This window comes from Sphaerodactylus townsendi, linkage group LG02 (genome assembly GCF_021028975.2).
Source record: "Sphaerodactylus townsendi isolate TG3544 linkage group LG02, MPM_Stown_v2.3, whole genome shotgun sequence".
Lineage (NCBI taxonomy): Eukaryota > Metazoa > Chordata > Lepidosauria > Squamata > Sphaerodactylidae > Sphaerodactylus > Sphaerodactylus townsendi.
Window position 1 is genome coordinate 36,834,501 of NC_059426.1, and position 15,673 is coordinate 36,850,173.

General features: G+C 42.2%; 1 protein-coding gene across 4 annotated transcripts in view; it reads left to right on the top strand.

Annotated features, from left to right (window-relative positions):
- Positions 1–15,673, top strand: part of ITGB6 (integrin subunit beta 6) — a 94,337-nt gene that overhangs the window by 60,878 nt on the left and 17,786 nt on the right. For all 4 annotated transcript variants that reach the window (XM_048486340.1, XM_048486339.1, XM_048486338.1 and 1 more), the window contains 4 exons: positions 6,927–7,016; positions 12,957–13,091; positions 13,649–14,066; positions 15,295–15,517. In XM_048486340.1, coding sequence (XP_048342297.1) covers positions 6,927–7,016; positions 12,957–13,091; positions 13,649–14,066; positions 15,295–15,517 — 866 coding nt within the window. The remainder of the gene's footprint in view (positions 1–6,926; positions 7,017–12,956; positions 13,092–13,648; positions 14,067–15,294; positions 15,518–15,673) is intronic.

Below are 15,673 nucleotides of genomic sequence, written 5' to 3' on the forward strand. Positions count from 1 at the left end.
AAGGTAGACCACTCAGGTAACTAAGGACATCAAACTCCAAAGGAAGATGTGATTTTGTAGTGACTGAGGATTAAATAATACTGCACAGACTAAACAGAAGCCAGTAACATCTTATCTAAGGATTTCTTTGCCCAGTATTCTTCTTTTCAGTTCTGAATGCACTATGATCTAAATATGTACTTAAACAAAAGAAATACAAAACTAATGTGGGCTTCTGTTGCAAGTTTAGTACAGATGGTTTATGATGGGGAGTTGCAGATATATAAAGCATTTGTACAATGAAATGGTTATGTTTAATTTTCATATGTGATTATGTTTCCAATAATCTGTTCCATGTATTTGTTCATATGCAAACTATTTCTATCCGATCTCTCTCTCAAAGAATCCCAGTAGATGAAATAAAAACAAACAACAACAAACAAATGTTGATAAAATCTATGAACCCTACTTTTAAAAAAACTAAAAATACGAGTGAGTGTGAGGATCAAACTGTTAATTTTAAACATATTTTAAAACCAGTTTAAATAATTCAAACTTGCAGTAGCACCACAAAACCATATCCCAGTAGGCCCTACTTTGGATTGGGCAAAGTAGGTTCCATCCATGATACCATTATCAACACAGGAAAAGCTTTAACAGGTAGCCAGATTTGTATGAACTTGTTTGCAGCTAGAAACAAATAGTAGGCCTTGATTGGCAGAATATAATTGGCATTGGGAAAACTATACAGTGAGAAACAGTCTTACAGAAATGAGGACCTCAGATTATGACTAATTTTGATTATAAGAAAAAACAGTGCTGCTTACCATAACTGTTGTTCAGCTAGTGGTCCTTGGTACAGATTCATGTGGGAATACACTTGGGCATTTTGATAGCAAATTAAGTATTAAGGGAAAAACAGACAAATAGCTCAGATCCATGTTTGAAGAGGCAGACAGTGGTATAAGATTAGGCTGACCAGCCGTCCCTCTTTTGGCGGGACCGTCATGCCTTTGGACAATTTGTCCCGCATCCCGCGGGTTCTACAAATTGTCCCGATTTTTGGGAGGCTGCTGCACTGCCTTGAAGGGCTATGAGGCAGTGTGGCAGCCTCAAACAGGGCGCATGGATCTTCTGGGGCTTGCCATTTGTCAGCCCTGTGACAGGGCAATGGCAAGCCCAAGAAGCCCAAGCTGTCCCCTCCCTCTTGACCCAGCGTCTAGCTTCTGGGGCTTGTGGTTTGCCACCCTGTCACAGGGCGGCAAATGGCAAGCCCCAGAAGCCCGTGTGCTTCCTTGTCCCGCATCACAAAGGTGACCATCTGGTCACCTTATATAAGATAGCATTTTTTTGGTTTTTTGCCTCTATAATCTCATCATAGAAATCAATTAGTATTTTGGAAATGTTTTAAAGACCACAGGAAATGAGCGTTATTTGAGCTGTTTCTGTTCATAGGAAACAAAAGAGAAACACTTTTTTGCATCTGAGCTATATATCTCGCTGACAGACAGTGCACTGAAAAATTAGGAGCATGGTAACCAACAAGCCCATCCATTATTTATAAGGTGGATTTGGGGACATTTTAATGAAAACTCTGTATGGACAAATGAGACCTTGGGAGTTCAGCCATTTTGAGATAGACTGATATTAAGAAACTGAAATCTGTTACCCTTCCACAACCAGGGAAGAAGACACTTTGCTGAATAAGGGACACATTATTCAATACAGATACAGTAGCAGTGGCAGTTACACTATAGTTGTCACTCCAGATGTAGAGAGGTACAATGGAAGCCCTCAGTATACCTATGTAAATAGATTTAGACCACCATGCAGTGCTTGCCTCCAAAAGCTCAGTTTCCAGTAAGTGTCAATCACTTTGTATTGTTCTATGGCAGGAGTTCTGTATATAAAGAAGGCCATCTTTGTAAAGACCCACTGGTCCTTCCCACATAAACCTTCCCTAGAAACCAATGTAGACCAAAACAGACCAAACACAGGTAGGGTCTCCAAGTGTCTTGAGTCTCAACAGCTTGAAAATGCACTATTCAGGACATGTTTTAAAGAAATTGTAATTGGAAGCACTGAGTGGATTTTGTTCTCTACAGAATGATGCTTGAGAGTGATGTTATACTATAGCTGATACAGAATCCTTCACAATAGTCTGCACTCAAATCAAATGTACAGTTGAATACAGTCACTACAACTGTTCCTTTCACTGAATGGCTGATGTTGAATCAGTCAGCACATTAGAATCATACAATCATAGAGTTGGAATGGGGCCATGCAGGCCATCTAGTCCAATTCCCTGCTCAATGCAGGATCAACCTAGACCTAGAGCAGTGGTTCTCAACCTTCCTAATGCTGCGACCCTTTAATACAGTTCCTCATGTTGTGGTGACCCCCAACCCTTAACATCTATCCATTTTACAGATGGAGAACACTGATGCAGAGAGTCTTAGGCGACCCCTGTGACAGGGTCGTTCGACCCCCAAAGGGGTCCCGACCCACAGATTGAGAACCACTGACCTAGAGGATCCCAGACAACTGTTGGTCCATCCACTACTTAAAGACTGCCAGCTCATCATCTCCCTAGGCAGCTGATTCTACTGTTACACTATTGTTACTGTAATTTTTTCCTAATATCCAGTCTGAACCTTTCTGCCCATAATTTAAACCCAATATTGTGAGTCCTCTCTTCTGCTGCCAACAGAAACAGCTCCCTGCCCTCCTCTAAGTGACAGCCCTTTAAATACTTAAAGAGAGCAATAATGTCCCACTCAGTCTCCTCTTCGTCAAAGTAAACATTCCTAAGTCCCTCAGCCTTTTCTCACAGGGCTTGGTCTCCAGGCCCCTGATCGGTCTTATCGCTCTCCACTACACTTGCTGCCTTCTGTGTACATCCTTTTTGAAGGAAGGTCTCCAGAACTGTGCACAATATTCCAGGTGAGGCCTAACCAGTGTCGTGTACTGCGGAACTATGACATTTTGTAGGATTATGATACCTCACATTCAGACGTCACAAACAAGCAAAAGTATTGGTACCTCACTGAAATCAAAGCCTTGCTTTTCAAACTCTCTTGCAAAGTTCAGACTTGTTCAAATAAATCTGATGATTCATACAGTTAGCTATGCTCCTTTGATGGCCTTCAGTTGAAGATGTGGGAGGGGACTTGTCAAGAGAAGCATTAATTACAGTCTGTCTTATTTGCTGTGCTTTGTTCACAAAATAATTGTTTACCTGCCCAGGGCTGAAGGTATGAGTGGTATGGCCTAAGACACATTTCCCCTTCTCAGGAGATTAATAATTTAAATGATGCCTTTTCATATTGCTACACATTATTTATCAGCCTTTAGATTATATGTTTTCTATTCTTCATTGTTGCTGTTTTAATCTGAGCTCCTATCAGCTATGGTTTAGCATGACATAGCTTCTGTTTAAAGAGAAGGATTAAATATTGATAGTATTTTGGACACATGAAGATGACTACCATTTAGTCAGACCATTGGTCTATTAAGGTCAGTATTGTCTACTCAGATAGCTGTCTCAGGTGGAAGTCTTTCACATCATTTTCTACCAGATCCTTTTAAATGGATATTCCAGAGATTGTTAAACAGAGGTGGTACCAGAGGTGGGATCCAGCAGGTTCTCACAGGTTCCCTAGAGTAGGTTACTAATTATTTGTGTGTGCCGAGAGGGGGTTACTAATTGGTGATTTTGCCACGTGATTTTTGCCTTAGTTACGCCCTTCCTCTCAGCAGTAGCGCGCAGAACTTGAAGCAGTCTAGCAGGAGGTGCACCAGCGTGCGTGGCAGCCTGCGCCTGCGTGCATTCGTTTCCCGCCCAAGGACCAGCACAGCGGCTGCGTCCTTGCCACAGCCCTGCCCAGGAATGCCCTGCCCCCAGAATGCCTGGCCATGCCCCCGTTGTGCCCCGCCCAGCCCCATTGGCGCTACACCACAATTTGAATCCCACCACCATGGGAACCTGTTACTAAAATTTTTGGATCCCACCACTGGGTGGTACCACTGAGCCATAGTCCTCTCTGATGTTGGTAGTCTCAGAGTCCCATCCAAAGGGGGGCTGAATTTGCTTGTGGAAGTGGTGGCCACATCAGTAGATTCACCCTCTCCAGGGGCACTTAGCTCAGCAGAGAAGCAGAATTGCCACCATGAGGCCACCGCCACCCTCCCCTGGCACTGAGATGCAGCGCAGGATGCTGCGCTAGTGACCCTACTGCTGCTGGTGATGCAGCGGGGCAGTCCAGGGGTGTGACCAGGGGCGGAGCTGACAGGGTTGCATTACGTCCATTCAGCCCCATAGAGGTTTCTCAGTTGCATGGAGGTGGTTTTGTTTTACAAGCCTTCCCATGATGCCAGTAAGCCTCTCTGAGAGCGGCAGCTGGGCACGCCATTGAGCTCATAGATGGGACTGTAAAACTGCTACTTGGTTGGACATTGCCATATATGGCTCAAAGAAGGGAAGTGAAGATGAAGATCACATGGTGGTTCTATATATCAAATACAAATTATGGAATCATGCAGTCTCAGTGTGCTTTGGGGTATGTAGGGAAAAGATGGTATTTAACTCTTTAATCTCTACTCTTTCTCTTTTCAAAGTCAGGCTTCCCACTTTGTTATGAGTATTTTAAAGCAGCAAAAAATATTTTAAAACATTCAAACTCCCCCCCACCTTTTAAATGTCAACTTGCAGCACAGAGAGATGATTTAAATAGTAAAATTGAGTGAATATTGAAGGGTTAAAAATTGTCTGCCTTTTCTTCATGAAGCTGCGGAAGCCTGGAACTTATCTTTGGCTGATTCCGCATGGGCCAAAAACAGTGGTGTGAAAATGGTGTGAAAATGGTGTAAACCCTTTTACACCCTTTTAAATCCTTTTACACCGTTTTCACACCATTTTCACACCGCTGTTTTTGGCCCATGCAAAATCTGCCTTTGTCTTTTCTGTATAAGCTCTTGGTGACTAATTATGGAAGAGGTACTTTATATCCACACATACTTCTTTTTGCTGGGAAGGGGTTCCTCTTTTTAACACTAATTTTGAAATTCACTTCAATCAGTTTTTCATGTAGTGTGTAAAGAAAGAAAGTTTCTGAAAGAAAGTTTAATTCTTCTGTTATACAAATGAAATCGACTGCATGGTTCACTGGAACCCAGCCTACAGCTATAGAACTATTTATACCAATCGTAGTGTTTTCTCAAACTGTTTTCAAAATGCCCAATATGCAGTAACATTTCAGCCTTGTAAGTTAACTGTCCCTTATGAGTTGCTGTACTTTGGTAAAGTATAGATAAAAGGCTGCTATATTCTTGAGGCTAATTTCACAAGACACAGTCTGTTTTTCCAAAATGCAGCTCCTGGACACAAATTGTCCTTTAGAGTACTGAGCCACAAGAATTTGGCATGCACAACTGCTTTTTAGTACATAAAATATGTTTAATTCTGTTGATTTAGCACAGCGTTCCCTGTATCTCCTTCCTCCAGAGAGATATAAGCAAAAAGCCATACACAGAGAAAAAGACAAACGTTCAGCACATATGTAAGAATACGCTGGCCCAGAGTAGGTTTGTTACAGACACTGTTCCAGGCTTTAACTTCATTACATACAGTGCAATTCTAAGGGGGGTAGTTGCACCACAGCCAGGAATGGCACAGCCACAAAACAGCCACCCTGCCTCCAGAGAGGCTTGCTGTGCTGTGGCCAGCAAGCTGACAGGGATGCCCCTCCAGTCTCCATGGAAGTCTGCACCAGCAAATTGGGACCTTTGTGGGCTGAAACAGCTCAGGAAACAAAGCCAGCTCCACATATGGTGCTGACGTACGGCGTTTCCCCATTCTCCCCTACCCCCCCCCCATGCCGCGTGCTGCTCTCAGCGCGTGGCATCCCTGGTGCGCGCCCCGGTGTCCCCACGACCCCGCGCTCTGCGCTCTGCGCGGGGTCATCAAAAGGCGCCCTTTGCAAGAGCACCAGGGATGCTGTGCGCTGAGGGGGCGCGACAGCGGCAGCGTCGGGGCGGCTGTGCTGTCGCCGCCCCTGTCGTGGGGAGTGCCGGGGGATCCCACGCTACTCTCCTCAAGTAGTGCGGGGCTTAAGGTAAGTGGGGAAAGGCCCATAGACTCCTGCACTGGAGAAGCCCTGGCATTTCAGCGATACTAGCACCTAAACAATGGGCTGCCAAGCACTCATCACCACCAGTGTAAATGCCTCTGCACCACTGTCCCTTACACCACTGCCATTGTCATACTGTTAGCAACTATGACTGTTAGTAAGAGATTTTATGTTCCTTACATGTTACTAATCTTGACCTCTAATCATTTCTTATATTCCTGTACAATTTGGCCTGAATGCTTCAGTCATGATGAAGGCTCCAGTTATAACCACTTTTATTATGGAGCAAATCCTATTGATTTGAAAACAGCATTAAATTTCCATTGATGGAAGGGATTTCCTTCAGTAGAGCCAATCTTCCCTACCTCTGCAGCACAAAATCCCACCCACCCACCCCCAATGATGTTCATGGGAGATAGGAGATACCTTGGAAAGCAACAGGTCGTAATCTATAGTGCAAGGAAAGTATTATTATAAATCATCTTCTCCCCTCCCCATTTGGGAAATCTTCCATAGTGCCCAACTCATTGCCCCCAGTTTGATTTATTTCTGATTCAGTATTGGTAAGATCAGGTTTTAATCCAATGGCACTTGGGATGGTATTTCTAGTGATTATTCCTTCCCACAACTACCACACTAGCTTCGGTGGTGACTTAGTCACAATTAACTGTGGTTGGATTTGAACCTACATATTTTTGTTAAAATCATGCAAGTTATTGTATACACTGGAATTCAGAAATCTTTTTTTTCATCAAACGATTTGTTCAGACTCTCTGTACATTAATGTATTATTATTTCTGGTCATTTTTTAAAATGTAGAACTATGCTGCTCTTATTCCTGGGGCTACTGTTGGACTACTTCAGCAAGATTCTGGAAATGTCCTCCAGCTAATTATTGATGCTTATAAGGTATGGTAATAATAATATTGTTTTGAATGTGCCGTTTAGGATTTCATGAAATCAAATTCATTTGGTCATAGTCCACTTTTGTGTATGAGGCATTCACCATGCAGTAACATGTTTTAAGCTGAAAGAAGAATTTAATGTAAGAAAGCAAGCTACTATTACTGAGGAACAATTTTCCTTGTTCCAACTACATGATGATAACAATTCTATACACCTATTTTAATGAGTTTAGTTAGCAGAATGCAGCCAGTAAATCAGGATTTTGATAGTGGTTATATAGATAGTGAAAGGGGGGGGGGGGGGCACTGATATAAAAGACACTGATATAAAACTGGTGTGAACTTTCAACCATCATTGCTGATAGAATACAGTTTGATTTAGACTTGACTTTACAGTATCATAAGAATGTGAGCAGTGGTGCCATTCTTAGAGGTACGTGACGTACATCTATATCTATCTATCTATCTATCTATCTATCTATCTATCTATCTATCTATCTATCTATCTATCTATCTATCTATCTATCTATCTATCTATCTATCTATCTATCTATCTATCTATCTATCTATCTATCTATCTATCTATCTATCTATCTATCTATCTATCTATCTATCTATCTATCTATCTATCTATCTATCTATCTATCCTTCCATCCATCTATTAATCTACCTCTTTATTTGGAAATTTATATGCCGTCTCTGCAGGGAACCTGTCCAAGATGGCTTAGAAAGGTTAAACTCTCCATAGGATTGCATTCTTGGTGGATTAAACAACCCTGTAGCCTAGAGACAACATCTAATATTTACTGAAGATCTATTCTGAAGAAAGGACTAAAGGCATCAATCCAGCTGGACTGTAGCATTGTAATTGATGAAATGGTAGAACAGAAGTAATAGATAGTCATCACAGTCATCACTTCTGATAAACAAATTGTTTGTATGTAGCCTTTGGATTTTTACGCATGTGCGGTCTCTTTTGCTTTGAGCATATATTCCTTTCATGTTTAATTCTAGGTTATGCACACATTTCCCCCTCTTTAGCAGTGGCATTGCTATCAGATCAGAAAATTCCAGTAGTTTCCAAAAGCTCTTAAAGTGCAACTTCTTCTCTCCCTTTGCGGGGAAAGTGAAGGGGAACCATAAGTTAAGCTTTCTTTGGGTTTCCTCACTCTTCCCTGTCTTTCCCTGCCTGTACTACATTATTTTCTCCCACTCTTCAGGCCACCATTTCTGAACGACCAGAAAGGCTTCTTAAGGAGCAGCAGTGGTGTAGGAGGTAGGAGCAGCAGTGGCATAGGAGGTTAAGAGTTCATGTATCTAGTCTGGAGGAACCGAGTTTGATCCCCAGCTCTGCCGCCTGAGCTGTGGAGGCTTATCTGGGAAATTCAGATTGGCCTGGGCACTCCCACACACGCCAGCTGGGTGACCTTGGGCTAGTCACAGCTTCTCGGAGCCCTCTCAGCCCCACCTATCTCACAGGGTGTTTGTTGTGAGGGGGGAAGGGCAAGGAGATTGTAAGCCCCTTTGAGTCTCCTGCAGGAGAGAAAGGAGGGATATAAATCCAAACTCTTCTTCTTCTTCTTCTTCTTAAAAAAAATTAATGGTGATGGTCTATTGCCAGCAGACGCGTAGCAGCAATGGGGACGTCTGGGGTGGATTGTCCCAGGCGTCGCCATTGCCATCACATGTCGGGGGCAGGGGTGTTTGGGGGGAGTGTCGGGGCATTTGGGGGCGTGTCAGAGGCAGGGCAGGGCAGGGCAGCGCGGGGGAGGGGAAGGGACATGTGGGCAGCTCATGCCCCAGGTGCAGTTCCCCCTCCCTTCATCATTATTGTCAGAGCTATGAACCCTGTGAAATTGATACGGCCTAGTGAAGTAATGCTAGGCCAAAGATGACTTTAAGAAAGGGAAGAGACAGGCAACCTTTCTAAGTGGAGGTTGCAAGGAAACATGGACGAAGTGGTGGGTGGGCAAAATGGTAGATCAGCTCAGCTGGGGACACTTCACAGGAGGAAAACCACACAGCCATGGGGTAAGCATGCATGCATGAATGGCCTTTGTTCCATTCTTCCAGATCTGTCTGCTAAAAGATAACAGGGAAATATATATAGTTTTCTGTCCTTTTTACATTTAGCCAGTGTGACTAATGCATTTTGCAAAGCATATCTTTGCCTGTTTGTTCAGAACCGGGCTGGCCCAGTGTTTTTTTAAGCCCTAGGCGAGCTATGACTTTGCCAATTCAACCTACACATGCACAGACATAATGAAGCACTAACCAGCTCATTTTTAGGGCTGCAATCCTAATCATGCTTACGTGGGAATAAATCCTGAACGTGCCAGGTCAAAGAAGACTCCTGAGTAGGCATGCAGACTCTGATGACAGCTGAAGCATCTTTAGGGGTGAGACCCTAAATAGAAGCAGGGCAAGCTGCAGTCCAGGGAAACATGCCTGGGACATTTTCCCCCAAGTCAGTCATTCCCAATACACAACAGAGCAAGGAAGCAGAGTTCTGTGGCTGAGCCACACCTGCCAACAACCCTGTGTTTGAGGCAGGCAGCATATCCACTCTTCTTGGGCCTTTTTGAGACAGTGGTGAAGGTCAGGGCTTGAGTGGAGGAGACCTGCACCAGAAACCAAGTCTTCCCTTTTGGTCATATCCCACAGAGACCCACCCCTTGTCAAAGGGAATTGGATCAGTCCAGAGCTGCCCCCAAGGGTTCCTTTAAAATGCAGGACCTAGGAGAAGAACAGTTTGACTTCATATCTTGTCTTTCTCTCCCATAAGGAGTCTCCAAGCAGCTTACTAATTCCTTCCCTTCCTTTCCCCACAACAGACACCTTGTGAGGTAGATGGGATTGAGAGAGTTCTGAAAGAACTACAACTAGTCCAAGGTCACCCAGCAGGCTTCATGTGTAGGCATGGGGAAACAAATCCAGTTCACCAGATAAGAGATCGCCACTCATGTGGAGGAGTGGGGAATGAAATATGGTTCTCCAAATTAGAGTCCACCTCTCTTAAATGCTACATTCAGGATTTCTGTCACAGGGCGAAAAAAGGCGAGCGCCCCAGAAGGCAGTGCGGCAGCCTTCCAAAAATCGGGACAGTAAAAAAAAACCCCGCAGGACGCAGGACAAATTGGTTTAAGGCGGGACTGTCCCGCCAAAAGCGGGACGTCTGGTCACCTTGTTCTAAACCATCTATACTACCACCTACAACCTCCTACCAATTTCCCCACAAACTTTTCCATAAACTTTCCCATGAACTTCCCAAATTCATAATGCTCTCTTTCTCTGGCCAAATTCAAACTGCAAAGAATTGTGCCTTGCAGCTATGTCCTTCTCTGACTGGTTTTAGCCCTCCCCATTTCTGGCAGAAGACGTTGATACATTCTAAAAACCTGACATTTCACATCATAGTCACTTAAAATGATCACTATGAATGTGCAAGACATTTAAAGCCTATTGATAAAGATCAAAAATATCTGTGTTTACAATAGAAAAGGGAGGAGTGTGAGAGTCCACAAAGTGCTTCGATTACCTCAGAACAGACCAGATTACTCAGAACAGAACAGATTATTGTGGACTTCTAGATAAAGATTGCTTGTCTTGTCCACACACATAGCCTCTAGACTTAACTCACACCTTAGCCAATGTATTGTAGTGGGTCCAGTGTCACACTAGGATCTGAAGATCCAGGATTGAATCCCTATTCTGCCTTGAAAGCTTACTGGATAGGGTTGCCAGCTCTGGGTTGGAAAATACTTGGAGATTTTGAGGGTGGAGAATGATTTGGAAAGTGGAACAGAGTTTGAGGAGGGGAAAGACTTCAATGGGATATAATGCCATAGAGTTCATCTTCCAAAGCAGCCATTTTCTCCAGGTGAACATCTCTGTCACCTGGAGATCAGTTGTAATTGCGGGAGATCTCCAGTCACCACCTGGAGACTGGCAACCCTATTACTGTTTGATCTTGGCTGCCACGTGGCCTAGCTTAGCTTATACAGTTGTTGGAAATATAAAATGGAGAAGAGGATGTAAGACTTTTTGGGTCCCAAGTGAGGAGAAAGGAAAGATACAAATTAAAGTACTAATAACTCAAAAGGAAAAAATGAATTCTTGCCAGGCTTAATTGACCTCCCACAGTGGGGAAAATATCTAGAATTTTGTACTCCAGTTGAGTTCCTTTCTCTCAGAATCCCTGGCCATGGATAGCAGATTGGGCAGTTTTATATCAATATTCTCCTTCACTTCACTGACATCCAAATAGAAACATATTATGGTTCTTTTCTCCCCTCTCACATTCCCCATATCACTGTTTGGCCTACATAGTTCAGTAATGTGATCTAAGGAAAATAAGTTTTCCTTTCAGTTTTATTCCCACCCCTTCTTTTAACAAAAAAAAATCATAATCATTTGCCCTTCGGAAGGTAATCATACCCAAGTTTCTTAGGTAGTGAGGGCTTTCCACTTCAAAATTGTGGTACATACACAAGGTATTATTATTCACAGATGTGCTGGCTTTTAAATTCTTGAGAGGAAGTAAGCATATAAGAAAACTCTAAGCTGTCAAAATATTTGTTGTAAGATGTTCTCATGTTCCCTTCTGACGTGACTCACAGCCTTCATTGAACGTGTCAGTACGTGCCTTGAGAGGTTAAGAGCGGTAAAAGCTGTAAAATCCAAAACAAATTCTTTGTGTCTTCACAGCCCTCATTTCAAGCAAAGTAGATGTGCAAGCAAGAGTGGAAAAACAAAACTCTATTAACTAAATGTGAAAAGGGAGTCATTCTTCAGCAGCGGTCCCTTCAGTAGTTAATGTATAAGGATGTATAATGTTTAAGGATGAAGAGGAATAAGTTAAAATGAAAACCGAAGCCATCCATGTTGTTTCATTCAAGAATTATTTCAGCTATGAATAGGCCCTCAGGAATGCTGACAGACTTACTGAACAGAATTTTCCTGCTGTCCAATAACTTTACATCCAGGAAGCCAGAAAAAAATTTTGTGCCTTCCCCATGGGTCACTAAGGCTGTTCAGAACTGACACATTTACACTCAGTATTGTGACAGTAAACAGAAAGTCTGAACTACCACTAGAGAGAGGAAGGAGTGGCTGTATGCTGGCTGTAACTCCTTTGATTGTAGAAATATACACATTCATTATAGGATTCTGCTAATTTATTTATATATAAATGCAAATATTACAAAAAATGCTAAAATACTGCTTGCTGTCTTCTTCATTGACAACCAACCCAAGTAATGCTGCCTGTGAGGCTTCTCACTGCTTAGGGAAGGGGGAAAGTGTAATCATTACATTTGACTCTAAATATTGATCTGAGCACTTGAATCCACAAAATAGGTTCATGTACAGATAGTATTTTTCTACACACTTGGAAGAAATCCCAAGCTTGCAGGAAAATGGGGAATGCCAAAGAAAATTCTATAAAATAGGTGCTGTTTTGATTAATTTTTTTTTTACAAAACTACATTATCACATAAACAGACCAAAAAGGATTGGAGGAAGGAAAGGTGAAGATGGGATTTAGATGCATTCTAAAAACCTGAAGTTTCACGTTTCAGGGAAAGCTGAAGATGGGGCACAGGAACAGAAAAAGTGGATGAGGAAGGGAGGGGAGGACCAGGTAAAGAAAAAGTAAAATATTAGATATGTCAGAGAGAGAGAGGAAGGGAGGGAGAGGAGAAAGGGGAGTCTGTAGGTATTACCAGGTTAGCCAAAGAAGAAAAGCAAAACCGAAATGAGATTTCTTTCCTCCCCTTCAATCCTCATGTGTTTTTCCCTTGTGCTGTAATATTACCACTGCTTTTCTCTGATTTCATTTTCCATTATAGGATGAGTAGTTAAGAATGTAACTGCAATTATCTGTCAGACCAATTGCAAGGCATTAATTTCCCCGCGATATTTTGCCAACTATTATGTCTTTAAGGCAATCCGATCTGAAATCGAGCTGGAAACGTTGGGAGATACAGATGGATTAAATCTTGCTTTCACTGCAGTCTGTACCAATGGCACTGTGTTTCCACACCAAAAGAAATGTTCCCACGTCAAAGTGGGAGAAACAGTAAGTAAATTATATTTTAAGGTATTTACATGGCATTTCTTATTATGGAGAATTACAGGTAGGTCTTACAAAATTATTGAGCAAATCCAAAGAAAAACACATCTAGTATTTCCAACTCAGGGAAAGATCGTGGGGATGGGTTTATCCCTGATCGAAATCGTTGTTATTAGACAGGAAGTCCAATTACAGTCATCCAGCAGAGAAGCATCAGATTTTGGATGAAGATGGAATTGTTTTGAAAATCAGCATGTAATTTTCTGACTTCCAAATTATAGTCCTCCTTTAAAAAAAATCTTTTTCTACAGATGGGATATCCCCTCAATGATTTTTAAAACTATGAAACCGAACAACTCCTTCAAGTCCCTTTCATGTCACTCTTTGGAATTACTAATGTTTCCTGTCTACTGAGTGCATTTTGTCTAGTGTTAAAACTTTTCCAGTCCTTTATTTAATTCACTATGATTATTTCCAGTTCATATTTTAAATTTTTATGCTGACTTGTCTGCATTATGCGTCAAAAGTAACAAATGATTAAATAACAGATATCGTTCATTTAGGTGACTTTCAATGTGACATTAAGTCTCCCTGCTTGTGAGAAAAGTAGAAAGAACATCATAATCAGGCCTCTGGGTCTGAGTGAAACTTTGGAAATTGAAATACAGCCACAGTGCGACTGTAATTGTCAGAAGGAAGCCGAGATGAACAGTTCCATGTGCAATGGGAGTGGTTCCCTGGAGTGTGGAGTATGTGCTTGCCACCCTGGTCACATGGGTCCTCAATGCAAATGTAGTGAAATCGACTCACTGAGCTCAGATTCCTGTAGAAGTTCTCCTGAGCAGAGCTCTTGTAGTGGCAGAGGTGACTGCTATTGTGGAGAGTGCATTTGCCATCTATCAGCATACGGACGTATTTATGGGCCATACTGTGAATGTGACAACTTCTCTTGTGTGAGATTTAGAGGATTGATTTGTGGAGGTAAGTCACCTTACCTGTGTTTTTAGATGTAAAAGCATCTCATGATAGTGGTTCAAAATGTAGGCTCAATGAATTAAGAGTGGTGATCTCCACCGCAGGCCTCAGAAGAAGAGAAAGGAATTGACGGATGCAGCTCATATTATCATCAGGCAGTGTAGGAGACCCTTTTTTCTCATTTCTGCTTCTTAAAGGCCAATCTACATATATGGGCCTCTTCCACATCATTCTGTTAATTAGTAGTAGAAGAAGAAGAGTTTGGATTTACATCCCCCCCTTCTCTCCTGAAGGAAACTCAAAGGGGCTTACAATCTCCTTGCCCTTCCCCCCCTCACAACAAACACCCTGTGCAGTGGGTGGGACTGAGAGAGCTCAGAAGAACTGTGACCAGCCCAAGGTCACCCAGCTGGTGTGTGTGGGAGTGCCCAGGCTAATCTGAATTTCCCAGATAAGCCTCCACAACTCAAGTGGCAGAGCTGGGAATCAAACCCGGTTCCTCCAGATCAGAGTGCACCTGCTCTTAGCCCCTACGCCACTGCTGCTCCCTCACTTAGTACCTCACTTTCATCAAAGATTCGACCCAAGCAGGCGTTTGGACCATTGTATCAGACTGCAAGATGGTCAGCCCAATCCAGATTGCAGGAGGAATGAGTTCCTTGGCAGTTGGGGATGGTGCAAGGGAGGCAGCACAGTGCTGCCTTCAATGGAGTTTCAGGGGGACAAACATCACACAAACATTGCCCCAGGGCACAGACAAATAATGACACAATGGCTTCTCTACATTTGAAAATATATGTTTTTTTTATTTCAATGACTGAGTTTTCTATAATATGTAAATATCGATGTAACAATTTAAATTTTCAATAAAAATATTCAAAAAAAGAAAATATACAAATCAGTCATTATTCAAATTGATTATCATCTTAAGAATGCAATATATATAGTGCCTATCATACTTCCATCAACCCTCTCTTTTTAGTCTCTTCCTCTCATTTTGTCGTTTTGTTTACCATTACTGATCTTAATTGGCCCTGATCTATGATACTATTTCTGTTTGGATTTTGTCAAAGAATGTAGCTTCACATCAAGTAATTTTATAATTGTTTCCTAAAGCAAAGGTAAACAGTTAAACTGGAAAAAAAGTCTGTGTATGATAGAGGGATTAGGGAATATCTGAGCTTTGGAAGGAAGTGGGATAGAAATAATGTATAACTTCCATTGATTTCCTCAGGCAATGGAGACTGTGACTGCAGTGAATGTATCTGCCACAGTGGCTGGACGGGTGAATACTGCAACTGTACTACTGACACTGAAGCATGTATTGCTGACGATGGCACACTTTGCAATGGGAGAGGCGAATGCATTTGTGGAAAATGCGTTTGCTCAAATCCGGGAGTTGCAGGCAGCACATGTGAAAAATATACTACCTATGTTGATCCATGTAGTTCCAAAAGGTAAATGAATATTTTAATGTATACAAACATATCTTGTTTATCTCATGTTTAAAAACCTAGTAATATCTGGGGGAACTAAGTTTGGTTCATCAGTTTTCCCCAAAAAGTTTTCTATGAGAACTCTATTTGGATATAATGGATAAACTTCTGCTATGG